This window comes from Aulostomus chinensis, chromosome 7 (genome assembly GCF_037954235.1).
Source record: "Aulostomus chinensis isolate RoL2024-O1b breed Wild chromosome 7, RoL_Achi_v1.0, whole genome shotgun sequence".
Taxonomy (NCBI): domain Eukaryota; kingdom Metazoa; phylum Chordata; class Actinopteri; order Syngnathiformes; family Aulostomidae; genus Aulostomus; species Aulostomus chinensis.
In genome coordinates, this window is record NC_141326.1 from 24546651 (window position 1) to 24564956 (window position 18306).

The following is an 18306-nucleotide window of genomic DNA, read 5'->3' on the forward strand; positions in this document are numbered from 1 at the left end:
TGTTTTAATACGCATATGATCAATAAAAAGGCGCTCCTTAATGTCATGTGATTGGTGCCGTTGGTCTGTTGGTAGGATCATATTTTTTCTCACCAAACTCAGTGGAGGGTTGTAGCATGGGCCCAGAAAGAACTTTTAAAGAATTTTGGGGCTGATAAATTAGGTTGAATGTGGTGAAAAACGGCATTTATTTTTACATTAAGTTTGGCTGTGGAAAAATGATGTGGTCAGAGGTGTTAGGTGTCCGAGTGCCCTCGGTTTGGCAGCTTACATTTACACATCTCACAACTTCATCAAAATAAGACTGTATTTTAGGGTAAAAAACCTTCCACATTTGTTTGTTTGAAAGATAAATTCAAATTCTGTGATTGCTTTTGCTGTTGATTACAATTCATTTTGGTTTTATAGAATTGCACTGACACGATTAGATTCCCATGACAAGCAGTTTCTAATGATCTAGATGATGGCTGTATTTGTGTTTCTTTTCCCTGTTGGATCAGTATATTTGTATATACAGTATTTCAGTTTTTCCTGTGGTGTGGATGTCAACTCTCTCTCCATTCCATATCTCTTCACCGTCTCTCTCTCTCTCTTTTATCTTCTTTTTACGTCTACCCACTATCTCTCTATCATCTGGTGTTGGATCCATTAGGGAGGATTCAGTTTCTCTGTTGGAACCGGATCCCATGCAGCTGTCTTATAGTGGCGACATTGGTTAGATTCATTGTTGCTGTGAAGTCATTAGTTAAAAAGATCTTGATGAAGTTGGCTGCTACTTGGATGACATTGAAACGAACACACCGAGGGAGGCAGGCAGCCGTTAATCTAATTCAAACTTGAATTGCTTATTTCAGCTGTGCTAATCTTGGCCGATACAAAGTTTTTATATTAGTGTTGTTGTCTTTTTTTTTTTAGGAAACATAATTCAGAAAAAAGAAGCTTTAGGTAATTTACAATTATTAGATTCTCTGTGGTGTTTGTTATTTCAGTACATTGATGGCATTTTGAGCAGAGAAGTTAGTTTTAAACTGTGAAATGTCCTGGCAATGTTGTATCTTTAACAAGTTTTGGATAACTCTGTCTTAGGGCTCACTGCAAAAAAAGAATGTTGCCTGATAGAATTATTTTACCTTTTTTTTTTTTACTCTACAATGCCAGCATCATCTGTAAACATCCAGCATCTCTCAAGCACCTGGTTTTTAGAATATTAGAAGGGATGTTACTGATCAGATCACTGACCATCCATCATTTTATCCTGGCTCAGCTACATCACATTTAAGGGATCATAATAAGCAAAAAAAGAAAAAAGAAATCTATCCATCCATTTTCTATCACGCTTATCCATTAAGGGTTGCGGGGGGCTGGAACCTATCCCAGCTGACATTGGGTTAGAGGTGGGGTTCACCCTGGATGAGTTGCCAGCCTGTCGCAGGGCCATCAGGAACAATTAGGGGCGCAGTATCTTGCTCAAGGATATTGGATATGGTCACGGGGGGGAGTGAGGATCAACCAGCAACCATTTGGTTGCTAGACGGCCACTCTACCTCTGAGCCATGCCGCCCCCTGGTATCAGCATTATCCCCCATAATCCTGTATTGGTCAGGCCCTATTTCTACCCTGATAATAAACTTAAGTTATGCAACAGCAACTCGCTGAGGAAACAAAGGAAAACGATTCTCTTTTAGGTGCCCTAAATGTGGCATATTTGTATCCTGCTGTGCCTTTAGCTGCAGTTTGGCTAGTTAGCATGCAGTTGGAGCACAGACTTCCTCTCTCATTATTTTATCTTCCGTCAGTGTATTAGTCTTTCTGGTGTCGACACTGTAATTTATACTCAGCAGAAATGGGGGAAGAGAAAGAAATTGGGCTGGTTAATTTTTGGTATAGAGGAGGAGAAGAATATGGAACTACATTGCCCTGGTAGAGAGATGATCCCATAGTGGAACTGAGAAAGAAATGATAAAGTTAAATGAGGAATGCTGGAGAGGGAAAGACCAAGATAGAGACATATAGGGAGCAAAGAACAGGAAAGGACAGCAGAAACCTCAGGAGAGAGCAGATGGAGACGGCCGGGGAGCCTCAGAGAGATCAAGATAAAAAGCAGTAGGGGGAAGAGAAGAGAGGAGGGAAAGCGAGGGAAGATAAAGGGAGAAGCTAGATTGCTCTCTGCAGACTTGCGCAGTGTGTTGGGTAATGTTAGGTCACGGGGGGACTAATCTGATGCTGCAGCATTGAGGCAGTGGAATGATAATGACCTGTTTATGTGTGGGGAAGCATGTATTTGTGTGTGCAGCTTTGCATATGTATGTGTGAAAGATAACACGTTTGCAAATGAAGGTACCACTTATGGTTTCCTTTTGTTCCTAGCCGCACACCAATGCAGAAAACTTACTAACACACACACACACACACACACACACACACACACAGACACACACACATCGCCCCTCAACACCTTTTACCCTGTAGAACTGAGTCACCGTCTGCTGCATAACTGAGAACAGTATTCGTCTGTTGTGTTGGAGAACACTGTTCAACTGTCTCTTCCTGCAACATGGTCACGGGAGTCTGGGGTTTATTCAGCTCTGGGCACATGAAAGACTTCCAATGTCCCAACTGACATGTTCTAATCACACCCAGGCCTCTATTTTCACTGCAGGAACCTGGTGGTCAAGGCACATCGCACTACTGTGGCTGTTTTGGTGTTTAGTGTTGGCACACACTGTCATGCTGAGTGTGGCAATTCCACTGAGAACGGTCCATGAATACTTGCCTTAAATGCAGAATGAGCAGGATTTATCGGTTGCAGTTTGTAATCAAAACATTAAAAGTTGGCTCCTCCTCCCCGTTCAACAACACCAAGTCACTCTTCATCCTACAATTTATTTTGAGTTGTCTTCATTTGGTTTTTCATTTTGTTAAACTCATATTTACCCCTTATTTTCTCAAATAAAATATGGACTAGGTAAAAAGAAAACAGTAGAGGGGGAGAAATAAGTGCACAGACTGTTTTCTGGTTACTCTGCTCTCTCCGGCTGAGTTGAGAGAAACTTGGTCCTGATGTTCTCTGGTACTGGTCACAAAGATTGTGCTTAATTTAATGACAAGCCATCCAATAGTAGTTCAGATATTGCAGTTGGGGCCAAAGTAGTGGAGTGACCAACACTATATTGCTTGTTCAATACAGCCAATTACCAATATAAAAAAAAAAATCATGCCCATCGGACTTTTTCGGGGATGGCCCAATTTAGCCATGCTAAGTTATGCTGTTCACCAACCTCAATACAGACAGGGACATAAACTCTTCTATTAAAGTCTCACAAGTTATGTGATGAAGCTGAGATGGTTAGAGGGACAGTCCACTTGTCATTATTTTTAATTAGCTTCACCTCAGTCCAACACCAGCGGTCTGTCTGCCTGAAACTACTGGCCCCTGATTCACTCTCACTCTCAGCTAACAGGAATATGCAAAAGGACAGTTCCAGATGCACTGGTATGTTAATCACCTGCCATTCAGATCATATTAAGTGACTACTTTTTGGGAACAGTGTTGTAGTGTTGTTTTTGTAGTGTTCAGAGTTTATTTTAGGGTAATGAGTTAATTTTAATTGGAGAGGTGGGGATGTGCTGTGGATGTTGAATTTCTGAAGTATATGTGAGATATGTTGGTAAAGAGATGCATCTGACTTATATTTGTATGTGTGGATGCATTACTGCCTTTATGCTTGCACACATCAAACTGAACAGTCACTGAGAAGGATCCTTAGCAGGTGGGTGTCAGGGCCCCATGTGACTTGTGGAAGAATTCAAGGCTGAGTTTGCCTTGTTGCAACATTTCTCTGTCTACGTTAACAGAGGAGAGCCCAGCGACTGTTTTCTCTCTTCATACGTTCATCTTTTTTTCCTGCCCTATGGAGTATAGCTCATGTGCGGTCGCTAAGAAGAGATGGAGTCTGGCTTTATGTGCGCTCCGCTTGCGCCATAGAGCCCTACGACACAGGTAGAGGAGAAAAACATCAGAAAAGGAGAGTTGAATGCTTGTGGGTGTTACATTGCAAATCTTGTTGGCAAGAAAGGCGGTGCAAGTTTGAATTTCTCTATTTATCAAGGCGCCTCAATGAGATCAGCTAGTCAATGAGCAAGAGAAGGTGGCAGAGGGACCGGATTGACTTGAGCAATGGTCCAAATTATGATTAATAGCTACACCAAGGAGATTATTTTTTCATTCATGTCTGGTGGTCTGTTTCTGTTTGTTTGTTTGTCTCTCTGCCCATCTGTTCGGCAAAACCTACAAGACCCATTTGAATGATTTTGTGTGTAAAGACTGATCCAGGATTATTTTTCTGTATTTTCTTCAATATTGCTAGATAGCCCCCTCGATTTTCATTTTTGAAGAAATATTAAATAAGTTTGGGCTCTGGGAAAACTTGATCAGATTGGAACTGTACCTGCACAGAGCATTTACTTTGGGAGGAAGCAAGTTACGTAAATATTTTAAGATGCTAGTAACACAGTATTTATGTCTTCGATTGTTGGATATTAAACAGTCGACTAGTCATTTTCTTCCTAAAATGGTTCTGCAGCATAAAAATGTGGTTTGACTCCAGGAGTTTTCAAAATGAGATAAACAAAAACTCTCTTTTCACCTAGAAACTGCTGATGTTTTTCCAAGTGTTTGCCCCTTTACCGAATTATTTTTTGTCTTCCTGGGGACTCATGATCTACAGAAATACACTTTATCATCTCCTTTCATCTTTGTTTCTGCTTATCTTCTGAGAAGATTAAACTTCTGTTAAAACTGCAAAGCAATCATACGTTTACGTGCATTCATACAGCTAATTGCATTTCACCTCGTTTAATGTATGAGGATGGCAGTTATTCATGCTTTTTTTTTTTCAGATCAGATATGTGAAACAGAGTAGATCACCTAAATGAAGAATTAAACTAAACATTTGATTAATTCAATTGTAACCATATCAGACATGTCAACTGAAAAATATCTTCTCTCTTTACAGATAGAGAAGATATTTGATTGACAAGCCAATATTATGTTGCAGTCATTTAGAGGCAGGTTTATACAGATCTGACAGTGATTCATATCAATTCTTTAGGACCTGCCTCTGAAAACTCATAATGTCTTGTTACTTTTCAGAAGGATTATTAAACAACCATGTGAATTATTGTTAATTTCAAAACAGTGAACCATATCACAGATTAGATCACAATATTTTTCCCAGATATATTTATGAAATATTCACTTTATCAAGGCATTTTTATGGTTTAACTTGAGACAAAAGCTAAAGAAATTATTTGTATATGTGACTTAAGGTTGATCCACCCCAGACATAAAGACAAAAATCATTCTCTTGACTTAAAAAAAATGTGTCTGAGATGTTTTTGTTTTTCATATAAAAGTTAAGTTTTGAGCAAACTAGAATATAGAAGCACAATCTTCTTTTGGATTGAACACACATCTCTCACATAGCTTTAAAGCTCGCTGTTTTCATTAAGGTTTCCAAAACACACATGCGCGTGTGTGTGTGTGTGTGTGTGTGTGTGTGTGTGTGTGTTTGTTACATCCTGAACCACAACCGACTTTAGAGTCATTGTGATATCACAAATGACGCTCTTAGGGAAACATGCGTAGACACTCCCCCCCCCCCCCCCCTTCTGCTCAGGTTGCAATGGGATGAGATATTCAGCTCAGAGAACTATGTGACCATCTAGAATTGTATTAAATTATTATTACGGTTTAAAACTACTATTAGAAACAAGTCTTAGACAATTTAATGTCCTGATAAGATGACATTTCAACTTTGATATGTTTTTGATAAGCCTAAAACCATATAATTTCACATTGTATGCTGTGTGATTGCTGGCAGCCTTGAGACCGGTATACCACTAGAAGCCTATTTTCAGAACATGAATGTGTAAACAGTCATTAGTGTCAAACTCTTGTACAAACATCATTCTCAGCATTGGAGCTTATACACCTCAATAAACACACAAGAAAAAAAACTGCCCTTTTTTTTAATTTGCAAGAAATGATTTAATGATTTAATTAAAAAATGTCAAACCTTCCACGTAAAAGTCCACCTGCAACATACCCTGCGTGCTGGTTTATTCACACAAAAGTGTAAATTACTTGAAAAGCTACAGTGACCCGTGATGGTGACTCCAGGGAACGCTATTGTTTTGCTGCATGAGGTAACGAGCGTGACTTTACATATTCAGCTGAAAAAAAAATATGTAGGCTCAAGCATTTTACATTGTTCACTACATTTGACCTTAACTGATCTTGACAAAAACATCTAAACTTATAGCAACAATGTCAGCTACCCACAGCAGGACAAGAGACATTGACAAGGCTTCAAACAACATTCTCAACCAGGGCAATACAAAATAAGCTGGTAAAATACTTTGCATCAAAGAAAGCTATGCAGTACACTTTTGGTGGTTTTAGTAATCACATCTGTTTGTTTTTGCAAACCCTTGCCAGCTGTAGAAAAGACTTCATTAGTCCCTTGATATACGTCCAGTTTTATGAATATGTCCCTCTTTCTTGTTTACCAATCATGAGTTAACGTGAGCTTCACATGCATCTGCTGTTATATGTTTGCACTGCATTCAACATACGTGCACATGGTGCCCAATAATGCTCTTGCTTGCTGTGAGTGAGTGCTGGCGGATGTAACGTCCACAATACCACGCTTTGTGGTTGGCTGACATCTTTGGAATGTATAAATACCAAATGTCAATGAATGAGTGTGCTATAGAAGCCTGCAGGGTTTACAGAGCACACTGCACAAAGACATAGCAGATGACCATTTATCCTCCTCCATTTAAGATATGTGCTTTAATGTTGCTATAAGGAGTACAGTCAACCAGCGTCCCAGACTAATGACTGTTTGTATTACAGGACACAGGAACACATGTGACACGCATGCACATACACATACACGCACACCAAGGAAAACCTAGAGTTATGGAAATAATTTTGCTTATTTACAAGTTTGTGATTGGGCATCTGGATGTTTCTGTGTGTGTTTTCAAAATAGAGACATGTGCTGTTGGCTCGGCAGTCGCTTGGCCTCGAGGGGCTGTGTGCGCGCGCGTGTGTTGCTGACCTACCAGCCATGTAAAGCAGTATTTCTGTTTTCCGATGCTAAAATTCTTCCAAGTCAGCTGGCGTTATCATGTTTCCTAATACCCAACAGATGTGTTTCGCTTTGATGAAGAATAGAATTAGAATAGAATTGAAGAATCACTGTATTTGTGTGTGCTACAGGGTTTTGTGTAGATTTTGCTCCAGTTTTTGTTTCGTCATCTTTGAGTATTTTGTTTTCATTTGTGTATTTATTGTAGATTTACTTTCAAGCTTAGTCAATACAGCGTGGTGCGTGGTCTTGAATCCATCAGCTGCCCGTGGGGAATCTAAGCATCAGTCAGTTCAGCCGGATTGGTGTTTCCTGGACCCTGTGGCACCAAGCAGAGCCTTAGTATTCATGTTTTATTTTTAGAAAGCTGTTTGGCGTAAACATGAAGAACCCTGCACAAAACACTGTGACCTTATCATTATTGTAAAAAAGCAAATGAACTTTCGGTTTTCACACAAGCATCTGAATTGTATTCTCTCATTTAGCTCAGCATCTATTGCGTGAGGAGGTAGTAAACAGGATTCATGGCTGCAGGGGTTTAGCTGCCTATTTTACTCAAATGCTGGGTTTGTGTTACTGGCCACTACCTCTGTGGAAAATTCAAAACTGATTTGATTCATGTGCCAAAATGAGCACAACCATTTATTTTTCATCTTTTTGTTCTATCTTTGTGTAAACCTAAAAACCCTGTGACTATTATCTCTGGACAGTTTTTTTTGGTGTTTTTTTGTTTGTTTTGTTTTTTGTAGAGATGGCTTAGTTGAGGTTAAAAAAAAGAGAGAGGCCGGTGAAATAAAATATAGTGTGAAATGTATAGTCTGAGCTAGATGGTAGGCCATAGTTATGATGCCTCACTTGTGTGATTCCCTGTGAAGGAATTCCACTTGTTACAGCAGCTCAGCCAGCGGCAATTAAAGCAATACTTTACATGCATGAAAAATAAATACGTTAATCAGATCCTGTGCATCTGTAGCTCCCAAAGCACTGAAAAGGTAAACTGTATCTAATAATCCTAATACTTTTCAATTGATTTGTGCTCTGAGTAATCTGTCACGTTCCGCCATCTCTCTTCCTCAGTCTGGATGATAGAATCATCGTACTTGAGGAAAACTCACCTTGAGCCTCTTCTCCTTTCAAGAGCTATTGTAAGTGAGTCATATAACTCTTTTAAATATGACATCTTTAGCAATGCACTGATGTGATCAATATTGGTCTTCTTACCAAAATCACAGGAGTCAGCTACACCGACTTATATCAATAAGTTCAGAAAACTAAAACCACCTCAACTACCTTATATGATGGCATAAGCCTCCTCCACTGTATGACGTCCAGCTTTGCACCACATAGTAATAATGTATTAAGCAGGTAGACGTTATGTGGGGGCAGTGCAGCCGGTGACGTCAGGCTGCATCCTGAAAATAGTGGTGAGGTCTCAGCTCTCACACAGACAGATACACTGGAGGAGAGGAGGGAATGAGTCAGCTGTCCAGCAGACACAGGCCAAGAAAGAGAGAAAATGAAAGATGGATGATGAATCAATCAGAGACTTTACCTTTGGAATGGCTAAGCAGGGCTGAAGGACACCCGCAGTCTAAATCCCACGCCTTACCATTGAGAGAGGAGGATGATGCTCTTGTTGCTAAGGAAAACCTGTTACCTTGGTGATAACGAGACATGTTAAAGGATGAGTCATCAAGTTTAAACCTGAGAGCGGTCAACTGTTCCATATGGCTTCTCAGTGCTTGGTGAGGTGTTAGCAACGCTTTGTGACTTTCTTTGTCATCAACTGTAACTGCGGCATCACGCCTGTGAAGAAATGGAGATGAAAATATCATACTTCATCAATCATATTCCCAAGCAATGAAAGACTGTTGAACTAAGTGTTGGAATCAGAAATAATTACATTAATTAAATTGCTGGGCTTAAAAAGGATTCCAGTTTTTGGACATGGCATGTTCATGCATTTATTGTTAATTTGCATTTCACTTTGGCCCAACAACAGAAGGAAATAGAAAAACAGACTAACCTAAAAGATGTCCCTGCTACCCTGGCTCTTTCTGTGCTACATGTGTTTGGAGGAGTTTTCCAATGAGATTTTAAGCTGAATATTCTCCTGCTTTTTACATCAGCATTATTTTTCAAACATGGTCAGCTGCTCTGCATGTCCTGTGTTGATTTTTTTAACTCTAGGCTCATAGATGAACATTGATTCAGTTCATGTAAAAACACAAACACCGTACTCCTCCCTAGAATTGCCTCTGATACAACAATATATCTGTTTGAATCATTTTTAAACACTGTGTGTTTGTTTTCTTACATAATTTTGTGTAGATTCTGTCATATATAGGCCTGGAGTATGGCAGTTTCATGTCTAGAGGGGATAAAAATGGACTAGCCTTGTAGAAATAGAGGTCTGGGTCTGTGCAGTTCCGGTGGTCAGTGCAGCAGCTCCAGCTGATTACAAAGGAAGCGATCTGCAATGACAGATGAATGCATTGAAGATGTGGTGAAGTGTTTCAGCCATACCACAACAGTCAAAACCAAGATTAGAGACAGTTAAAGTTGGTAAAATCCTGTATGCCTCATCAGTTTTCCTTCTCATATACAAACAAAATATTTCACTTCTCTGTTTTGTGTTTTCAAGCTCGTATGTGTCATTAAAAGAGTCTGGATGAATGATGAATGAAATCAGAAAACAATGTTAGCTTGAATTAGTATAAGACTAAAGTGTTGTGAGAGTAAATTATTATTTACTTTCTTTAGATTATAGTTGTTTAAGCATCTCAGTTTCAAAAGAATCTTCTTAAATCAAACATTTTGACATTGTTGCTGTAGCTTCCATATCCACAACACTGTGGTTGATCCAAGTTCTAAATGCATCTCCTGTTCCATAGTAGAAGTTATAATCCTTGTCATTTGCAAATGCTGCCGACTTCAGCAAGAACTGGGATCTAAAGCCTATGAACAGATGGGTGTTAATGTTGTTCATAGACCTCTCAATGGAGAGTTCAACTGTGGAGGATCTAGCCTGAAAGAAAGATGAAAATGATGTTAGTGTCAGTAATTGTAATTGTTGATTAAGCTACATTTAAATGAAGAAGATCACTTGTTTTTCAGGTAAAACTTGGGAGATTCTTTTTTACCTCTACACTGTCGATTCAGCAGTTTAGAGAAACAGAACTGTTCAGGCACGATTGCACAGTGTGGTCTGATGAGAGATTTTTGTGAAGGGAAAGTTGGTGAAGAATCCAATCCTCAGTGGCATCTCCGATTCCATCTCAATCTTGTGGATTTTGTCTAAATGAAATCATTTTACATCTGTTTTCTTGCTCTGTTCTTCACATCCTTCAACACTATACTTATTATTTCCACTGCAGTCTTGATGAGTATGCATGACTGAGCAAGTTTAATAGTAATGATGAAGCTTGGACGTTCCTCTGCAAAGACAAACCTATCTTTCTGTACACAAGCAATCCTGAGAAGAAAAACGGTGCTCTATTGTATTCTAATTTCCTGAATCAAGACAGGCACACTGGACTAAAATGTAACACTGGAGCTGCAGATGCCATTGAGGGGTGTGAGAGTGGAAATGATGAGACTGAAAATGGGCAGTGTGTGTGTGTGTGTGTGTGTGTGTGTGTGTGTGTGTTCGTGTTCAGCTTTGACAACACACACTTGAGTCAGGGTTGAAGAAGCAGCACAGGCATGCCCAAGCACATGACATGATGTCGACGAGTGGAAAGGCACATCCTGCTGCTATTTACTTGACAAGTTTAGAGGCTGAAAGATTCCTGTCTGCGCTTGTGTTATGGTCACATATTTAGGCTGTACCAGATTCATAATTACGTTTGCAAGGGGAAATTTTTTATTATGCAGCACTTCTGAAGGTTGAAATCAGGCTCAGGAGATCAAACATTCAATTTTTGTCAGTTATGGTATTGATATTTAAGCTGGAGATGCATTACCCCACTGTCTTAGTGGGTTTTACACAGGAACCACAGTTGAGTTAGCCTACATAGACTAGCCTTGATGCCAGTTTGTCACCTCACCAGAGGATATTTGATTTTACTCACCCTCCAACTCCTCCATAGTCTTTTCAGTGCATGTTTCCCATGTCTACCTCTCCACAACTTCACCCAAATGTTTTCTTTTTCTTTTTGGCACAGATGGTGGCACATGTAAAAACAGCTTCTCTCTCACCTCTGTGTTTGTTTACTCCAGTTTAGTCGTTTTTGCGAGTGTTTTCACTAGAGTTTAAATTTTTTGCTCATCATAAATACCTGCTAAAGCCAGTCATTTAGCGTTCATGATCTGTAAGGAAGTCATCTTGTGTATTCAGGGTTTAGGCAACATCAAATTGCTAGTTAGAAGCATATTATTGTGCAAGTTATATGAAAATTATCTTCATACCAAACACACATTTAAAGTGTGTTTTCTGACATTGCCGTCACCTGCCATGTGCCACCTAAATTACTCGTGTGGTGACTTATTATTGCACAGCGCACACTTATTTCTTGTGTTTTACCTCCAATGTTGCCATGCCAGGGATGTTACACCTACACAGAGGACTGCCGCTAAAGATGCTCTGTCTCTGAAATAGGCATGGTAACCCTTCTCACAGCGCAACTTTTTTGGAAATCTTTGTGTGAATGAATGAAACCCAAGGTTGATTTCAGTTTAATTCAGGGTTTCTCTTTAGATTTATGTTTTTCTGGTTGGAAAGCAACAGCGTTCGCGCTTCAGCAAAACCAGACTGAGGGTTTAGCAATGACAGAGTGCTGTCTAACAGATAATTTTCTCCTTATTTGTTTGTTTGAAGTAAAAAAATAAAAAGAAGCCATTTTAGTGTTGCAATGTTTGGAAGATATGTGGCTTTAAAACAAAAAAATGTTCAATATGGGCTGGCCATGAAGCAATCTGTGGCTTCATGACACGGATACAGGAGGGGTGACGTCTTGTTTCTCTGTCTGCTTCAACTTGTGTGTATTTGGGACCGGGATGTTGCTGTAGCTCATCAAGTGTTCATTCTATTCTCCCACCTTCACAAAGCCTCATAATCAAGCTTCTAAATCACATGACAGGCAAGATGAAATGTAGAAATGTACCGTCATGAGTTCAGCAACACAAAGACATGGCGTCTTTTATATCAGCACATAAATACTGAGACTACCCACGAAGGATAGTCCACATGGTTCATACTTGCTGCCTGGAGGAAAGGTGAAGCCACTCACAAACACACACTTGTCAAGCTGAACCATGACAGTGTTTGTGCCATCCTGATAATCGCCACTACTCCTCCATTATACCCACTCACATTAGCGCCGGGTAGGTTCTGTTTCACCAGTGAGCAAACAAGCGGTGATCTGTTAGTCATGGTCACAAACCTTTATGCTCCAACCTTGAAGGCAGAGACATAAAAAGCACCGCTGATAATTGATTGACATTGTGGCTGACATAACGCATATCCTTAGTTTAAGATAAGCAGTATTTTCCCTCAGATTTGGGTTTGGGCTGACGGACCTCAGCTGAAATTTCCCAATAATTTGGTTCTGTTTGCCTAGGTTTATAAATACCAGTAGTATTTGATGAGATTCATGGTTTCAGGTGGTGCGGGACAACGCCTACTCCTTCTGTTCAGCCTGGTAACAGCCATCTTTTCACAAACCTACCTCCTTATCTCTATTTACTTTTTCAAAAGTTGGAAGGTACTTCAGATTTATGGGGATATGGTCAAGGTCTGGGAAGGTTCACACACTAAAACACTTGGTTAGGGTTCAGGATGGATCATGGTTTGGGTTTAAATGAGCAGTTTTGTTAAGGTTACGGGACAATCGTGGTATTTAAAACACAGCCTTGACTTTGCGGTTGAAAGGGGAAACAAACAGTGGTCTCCCATTGCAACATTTGTCTGAAACTTGTGAGTCATTGGCTATCAACAACATTCCTCCCACGAAAAGAGTCTGATGTTTTGTTGAGCCATCCATAACTCCAACCTCTTCAAAAAATGCAGACTTTCTTGGTGTCTATTGACTAGTCTTATTTCTTCTGTTGCTCCGGTCATAATTACGAGGCCGCTGAGGGTCTCTCTCACATTAACATCAATATAGGTTATTTTACCGCTTTTACCAATGACCTTTTATTGTTATTTTCCTTTTGGATGGGGTGTCATCTGCATCAGTACTTTAAAAGAAAAAAAACAACAACCCACTTTGTAAATCAAATGATACATACTATAAGAATAAGAATACTTTATTAATCCCACAGAGGGGAAATTTAAATAGTTTCAGCAGCATTTACAGAGGGAAGAAGAAGGATAATATAAATTAAAAGAAAGACAATATTTATAAAGTAAGAAACAAAAAAACTAAAATAAATATATCTTAACATTTATATTGGACAATTTACAAAAATATTTACATGAAGTATGAAAAATGGGAATAGGTTATTGCACCATTAATTGCACATTTCTTAAAAGCAGACACGTGAATGTTCTCAGTGTGTGGTCGTACAGCCTGATGGCGGCAGGCAGGAATGACCTGTGGTAGCGCTGCTTCTTGCACTGAGGGTGCACTAATCTGGAACTGAAGGAGCTGCTCAGGTACTCCACAGTGTGATGCAGGGGGTGGGAGGTGTTGTTCATGATGGATGTCATCTTGGCCAACATCCTTCTGTCTGCCACCTCCTGGTTGGAGTCCAGTGAACAGCCCAGGACAGAGCTGGCTCTCCTCACCAGTTTGTCCAGAAGATGAATGATTAGGGAAAAAAACAAAAAACAAAACAACCCCCCCCCCCCCCAAAAAAAAGGGGTGACCATAGATGCGATGTACACCCCTGTTGAGACACAAATTGGTTCTCCAGGTGTGGAAATTTGTACCCATTGGATGAGGAAATCTATTTAATATGACTTCAACCAGAGGGTGTTAACTAATCTCAGCTGATTGGTTTGTATGGAATCCTGAATATTGCTGCGCGTGATCCCTTATTTGAATACTGATTGTGGTGGTTTAGTTCGGTGCAGATTTAATCATGAAACAGACTGTTATGAAGATGAAGACCCTGCTTCGATGCTTAAACTAACAGCTTTTAGGAACAATGACTGACAAGCTGAATGATTGATTGACTCTAAATTGACTCTTAAAGGGTTTAAGATCTTACTTTTGTACTAACAATAGCAGGAAATCAAGCCAACGTAACCCGTGTTTCTGATTACTTGAATCTTATGCAGCTTGTTGGGAGTTAATGATGTAGGTTCTGTTTTGCTGTTCTCATGTGAGCTTGTCGACACCCCCCTTTTTGTTAACCTCCTCCACCTTTTTTTTCAGGGAATTTTCAGATAGAACGAGACGTAGTTAAATCAAATTTGACTGAAAACTCTCACTATAAGTATCTTGAGTGTTAAATGTTATATGATGTGGGTGTTGTAATGTTCTGTTTCTTGGTCATGTTTGTTTGCCTTTCTCTCTATTTACTGTATTTGTGTGTCTCTCTCTCTTTTACCCATCTCTAGTCATCAGTCTGTCTTCGTCTACACAGCCTGCATGTTACTGTTTGTCTCTTTGATCGTTGAGTTTCTGTCTGACTTTTCTCTCTCTGTATCTGACGTCCTTTTTCTTTCTGTTTCTTACTTCCTGCACGCCTGCTGTTAAGCATCTTCTCTACCTCTCTCTTGATGTTTGCTTTCAGTTTGTTGGCTCCATCTCTCCATTCTGCTTGTCTTTCAAGGCTGTGGTGTCTCTGCTGTCTTAATGTTTTTACTGCTCTGCTGGTATTCACAAAGTTATGGGGGGGGGGGGGGGGGGGCTAAATGGACAGCCAATGACAAGATGAGCTGTATAAAAGCATTGAGCTTATAGATGTGAGGTATGACACCCTACGTGACTGCTTTGGTAAAGATGCAGCATCCTACTGCAAGGACACAGCTGTCGAGAGAGAGAGAGAGAGAGAGAGAGAGAGAGTGTGAGAAAGAGAGTGTTTGTGTGAGTGTGTGTGTGTGTGTGTGTGTGTGTGTGTGTGTGTGTGTGTGTGTGAGAGAGAGAGACAGAGAGTTGTAAAATGGCAATGAAATCTCAATGCCAAGTTATCTTCTGTCCTTCACTGCAGCATTGGGAGAAGCAGCATCGTTCTGTGTGTGTGTGTGTGTGTGCGTGCGTGCGCGCATGAGTCCGTGTATATGTGTGTTGGCATCGCCATCATGTTAACGCTTTGTGTTCTAGATTTTCCCCTCTTGTGCTGCAGTTGCCATGGCAATGCACCAAGAGGCTCTATCATGTGTCTGCGGCTGTGACCGCAGTTTATAACAGCTCACAAGCACTGGCTTTGTGTGTTTTTATTTTCCATCTTAATTTTGAATTTGATCGTGTGTTTGTGGAGTTCCTTCTTTTTTGCTTGTTTTTTTTTTTTTCTTTTCTGGGGAGGCATTGTTGAAACAGCCAGTTGTCTTAAAGTGAAAATCAATTGAGTCATGATCAGGAAATGCTGGATTGTTTGGAACTGTCAGGCTTTGTCCTTGAATTGAAGAACGCGAGAGCCATGTTTTCCCCTTAATCATTAAAATACTGAGGAAGGAATATTGCTATTGTGTTGATCCATCACCTGTTTACTGTTACTCTACACAATTTATGTACCAATTTATGTGTGTTTTATAGTCATGTGGGTATTTTATTCACTTGTTTGTATTATCTGCCACTCCTCTGATTGTAGAAAGTCTTGCTCAAGGGCTGCAAGTGAAATATAATAATTTGGCTAAATTTACAGAAATATTGTTTTAGTATTTTTGTTCCAGTAAAATATACATGTCAGAATCTAAGTTAATTAAAGCTTGTTATTGAAGATGTGCATACTGTACTGTCTGTTAGGCGGCACAGTGACAAGATGGAACAGGTGGGACTGGTCATCACTGCGTAACCTCAAATCTAAACCCCGTGAGTGATCCATCAGTGAGCGTTGTCCTGGATATGGGGGCCAGCTATGAATACCCAAAGTTTAGCCAGGGCAGGAGAAAGAGGCAGGCTGTACTCTGCAACCTATTTGTTTCCCCTCTTGTGGGTTGAGTTCCATTTCAGACTAGCAAAGGGAAGTGGAACAAGGCTGGTAACTAAAAGCACTGGCCAGGGAAAAGAAGCCCAAAAAGTCACATATTGTATTTTCAACCAAATGCCACTCTATTGTTTGTCATTTTTTAGCTAGATATAATTTGAATATTTGCCTGAATATCCAGATATGAACAAATTAATGCAGACCCACTTTAATTATACCAATTTCTCATTATAATTATAGAGATTTACAGTTTTTAAGTATCTTACATAAGTTAAGAGGGTGAACAGTAGTTCTTCATGGCTCTGAGTGAGTGACCACCACTAGTTTGTTAAATAAAAGTTATAAATTAAGCAGCATTAGGGAACTTTTTTAGAAGTGCTGGTGTCAACTTATACATGACAATGATTATCCTCATTCCAAAGGCAAAATATCAGTGTTTCAGTTTTTTTTTGAAGAAGTTGTTCCAGTAATTTATTTGTTGACTTGTGGCTTGTCCCTTATTTCAAAAGTTGCAGTTGAAGTCAAAAATGGTAAAATATTCTTTTATGCTTTTTCCTCCAATCACTTACAAGGCTTGAATGAATTTTATATTTCCATGCACTGCAGCAGGTTCTGGTGTATTTATTGTATTGTGATCAACAGTGTACCGGATGCTGTGGCGTCCCTCTATTTGGACAACATGAGTGTTTGTAAATGGGTTATTTTTGGTTCAGCATTGCTGGCTTCGTATGCTCATGTCAGCTAAATCGCCTCTTTATTTTATTCCAAGCACAGATTTCAGTGACATCACTTCCTGAGCCTTTTTTTTTTCTTTTTTCTTTTCTACTTTTTGGAGGAAAGACTTGTCAAACTTGTGTCTTGAGAACAACAAATATGAAAGCTTTCATGAACGAAGTGCTGCATGAATCACTGTTGAATGCTGCCTGTCAGCAATGGAGACTTAAACAACTCACATTTATATATTTGAAAATGTCCCAAGTTATTATTTTGACATTAGTCATCTGTACTTACAGCTCAGTCTACAGTTGCTGAGTCACAGCCAGAAATAATGAAAAGATTCAAAGAAATGTTCTGACAGGATTTCCAGTGAAAAGTCTCTTGAGAAGTTACTCGACTAATCCCATTGTTGTGTTTACAGGCCTGAGACCCAGCAGAAAGCCCCGGTAAGTGTCCCTCCTCCCCCTCCACCCCCTCCACCTCCCCCTGAGCCGGCAGGGCCCCCAGAGCCGGAAGAGGAGATCCTGGGCTCCGATGATGAGGAGCAGGAGGACCCCGCAGACTACTGCAAAGGTCAGAAACTCACATACTGAAGGCATTTGTGCCAAACCATTGCTTCCATTCTCCACATCCGTCACTCTCTGTTTGCCCCTCTTCCTCTGTCCAGACGGGATTTGCTGCAGTGTCATCTTTGCCATCAGCGTAACAGGCTCAGTAGTTATGACACCAACATTTCAAGGTTGTTTGGTTGCTGCCAGAAAGGAGCGTCAGTCCAGTTCTTGCAGTGGCTCAGGATGCCAAAGGCTGTGTTGTCTGCTCAGAGGTTCATTTTCATGACACAGCTCTGTTACAGAAAGCTACATGCCCGTAGTGTAAACATTGTAGTACATAATGCACTTCACTTATCATTTGATATCTGTAGGAAGTACTGCTGCATGTTTTAAATGGCAAAACTTTACCGTACAACCCCTGTTTTAGAGTGTAGCTCACTTCAGTGCCATATGATTTCCTAGAGGGTACAGTCTAACTGTCTACGTACAAAATAGTGCACCTACATTTCAGTACCAGTCCAGATTCATAGAAGAAACGTGCAACTTTGGTTCTGGGGAAATACATGGTAATGATGGAGAGTTACACCCCTAAATATGAGCTGTATTATAAACTTTTTCCAGATGACTTATGGCTCATTTTGCTGAAAACGCCTTAATTTTTTGGATGTTTTGTGAGCAGCATTTCAAATTTATGCCTCACTTATTCAGCAGGATAATAGAGAAGATTTAAAAAGATGTGTTGCTGCCATTCTACCTCCTTTTGTCGGCTGCCTGATTGATTTTTAAAATATTTCTGATTAGTTTGGGCTTTTGTTTTAAATACATCTTAGCATTGTTTTAACCCT

General features: G+C 39.9%; 1 protein-coding gene across 7 annotated transcripts in view; it reads left to right on the plus strand.

Moving 5' to 3' along the window:
- Positions 1-18306, plus strand: part of srpk2 (SRSF protein kinase 2) — a 65165-nt gene that overhangs the window by 25438 nt on the left and 21421 nt on the right. For all 7 annotated transcript variants that reach the window (XM_086209483.1, XM_086209487.1, XM_086209488.1 and 4 more), the window contains one exon: positions 17332-17483. In XM_086209483.1, the coding sequence (XP_086065609.1) occupies positions 17332-17483 (152 nt within the window). The remainder of the gene's footprint in view (positions 1-17331; positions 17484-18306) is intronic.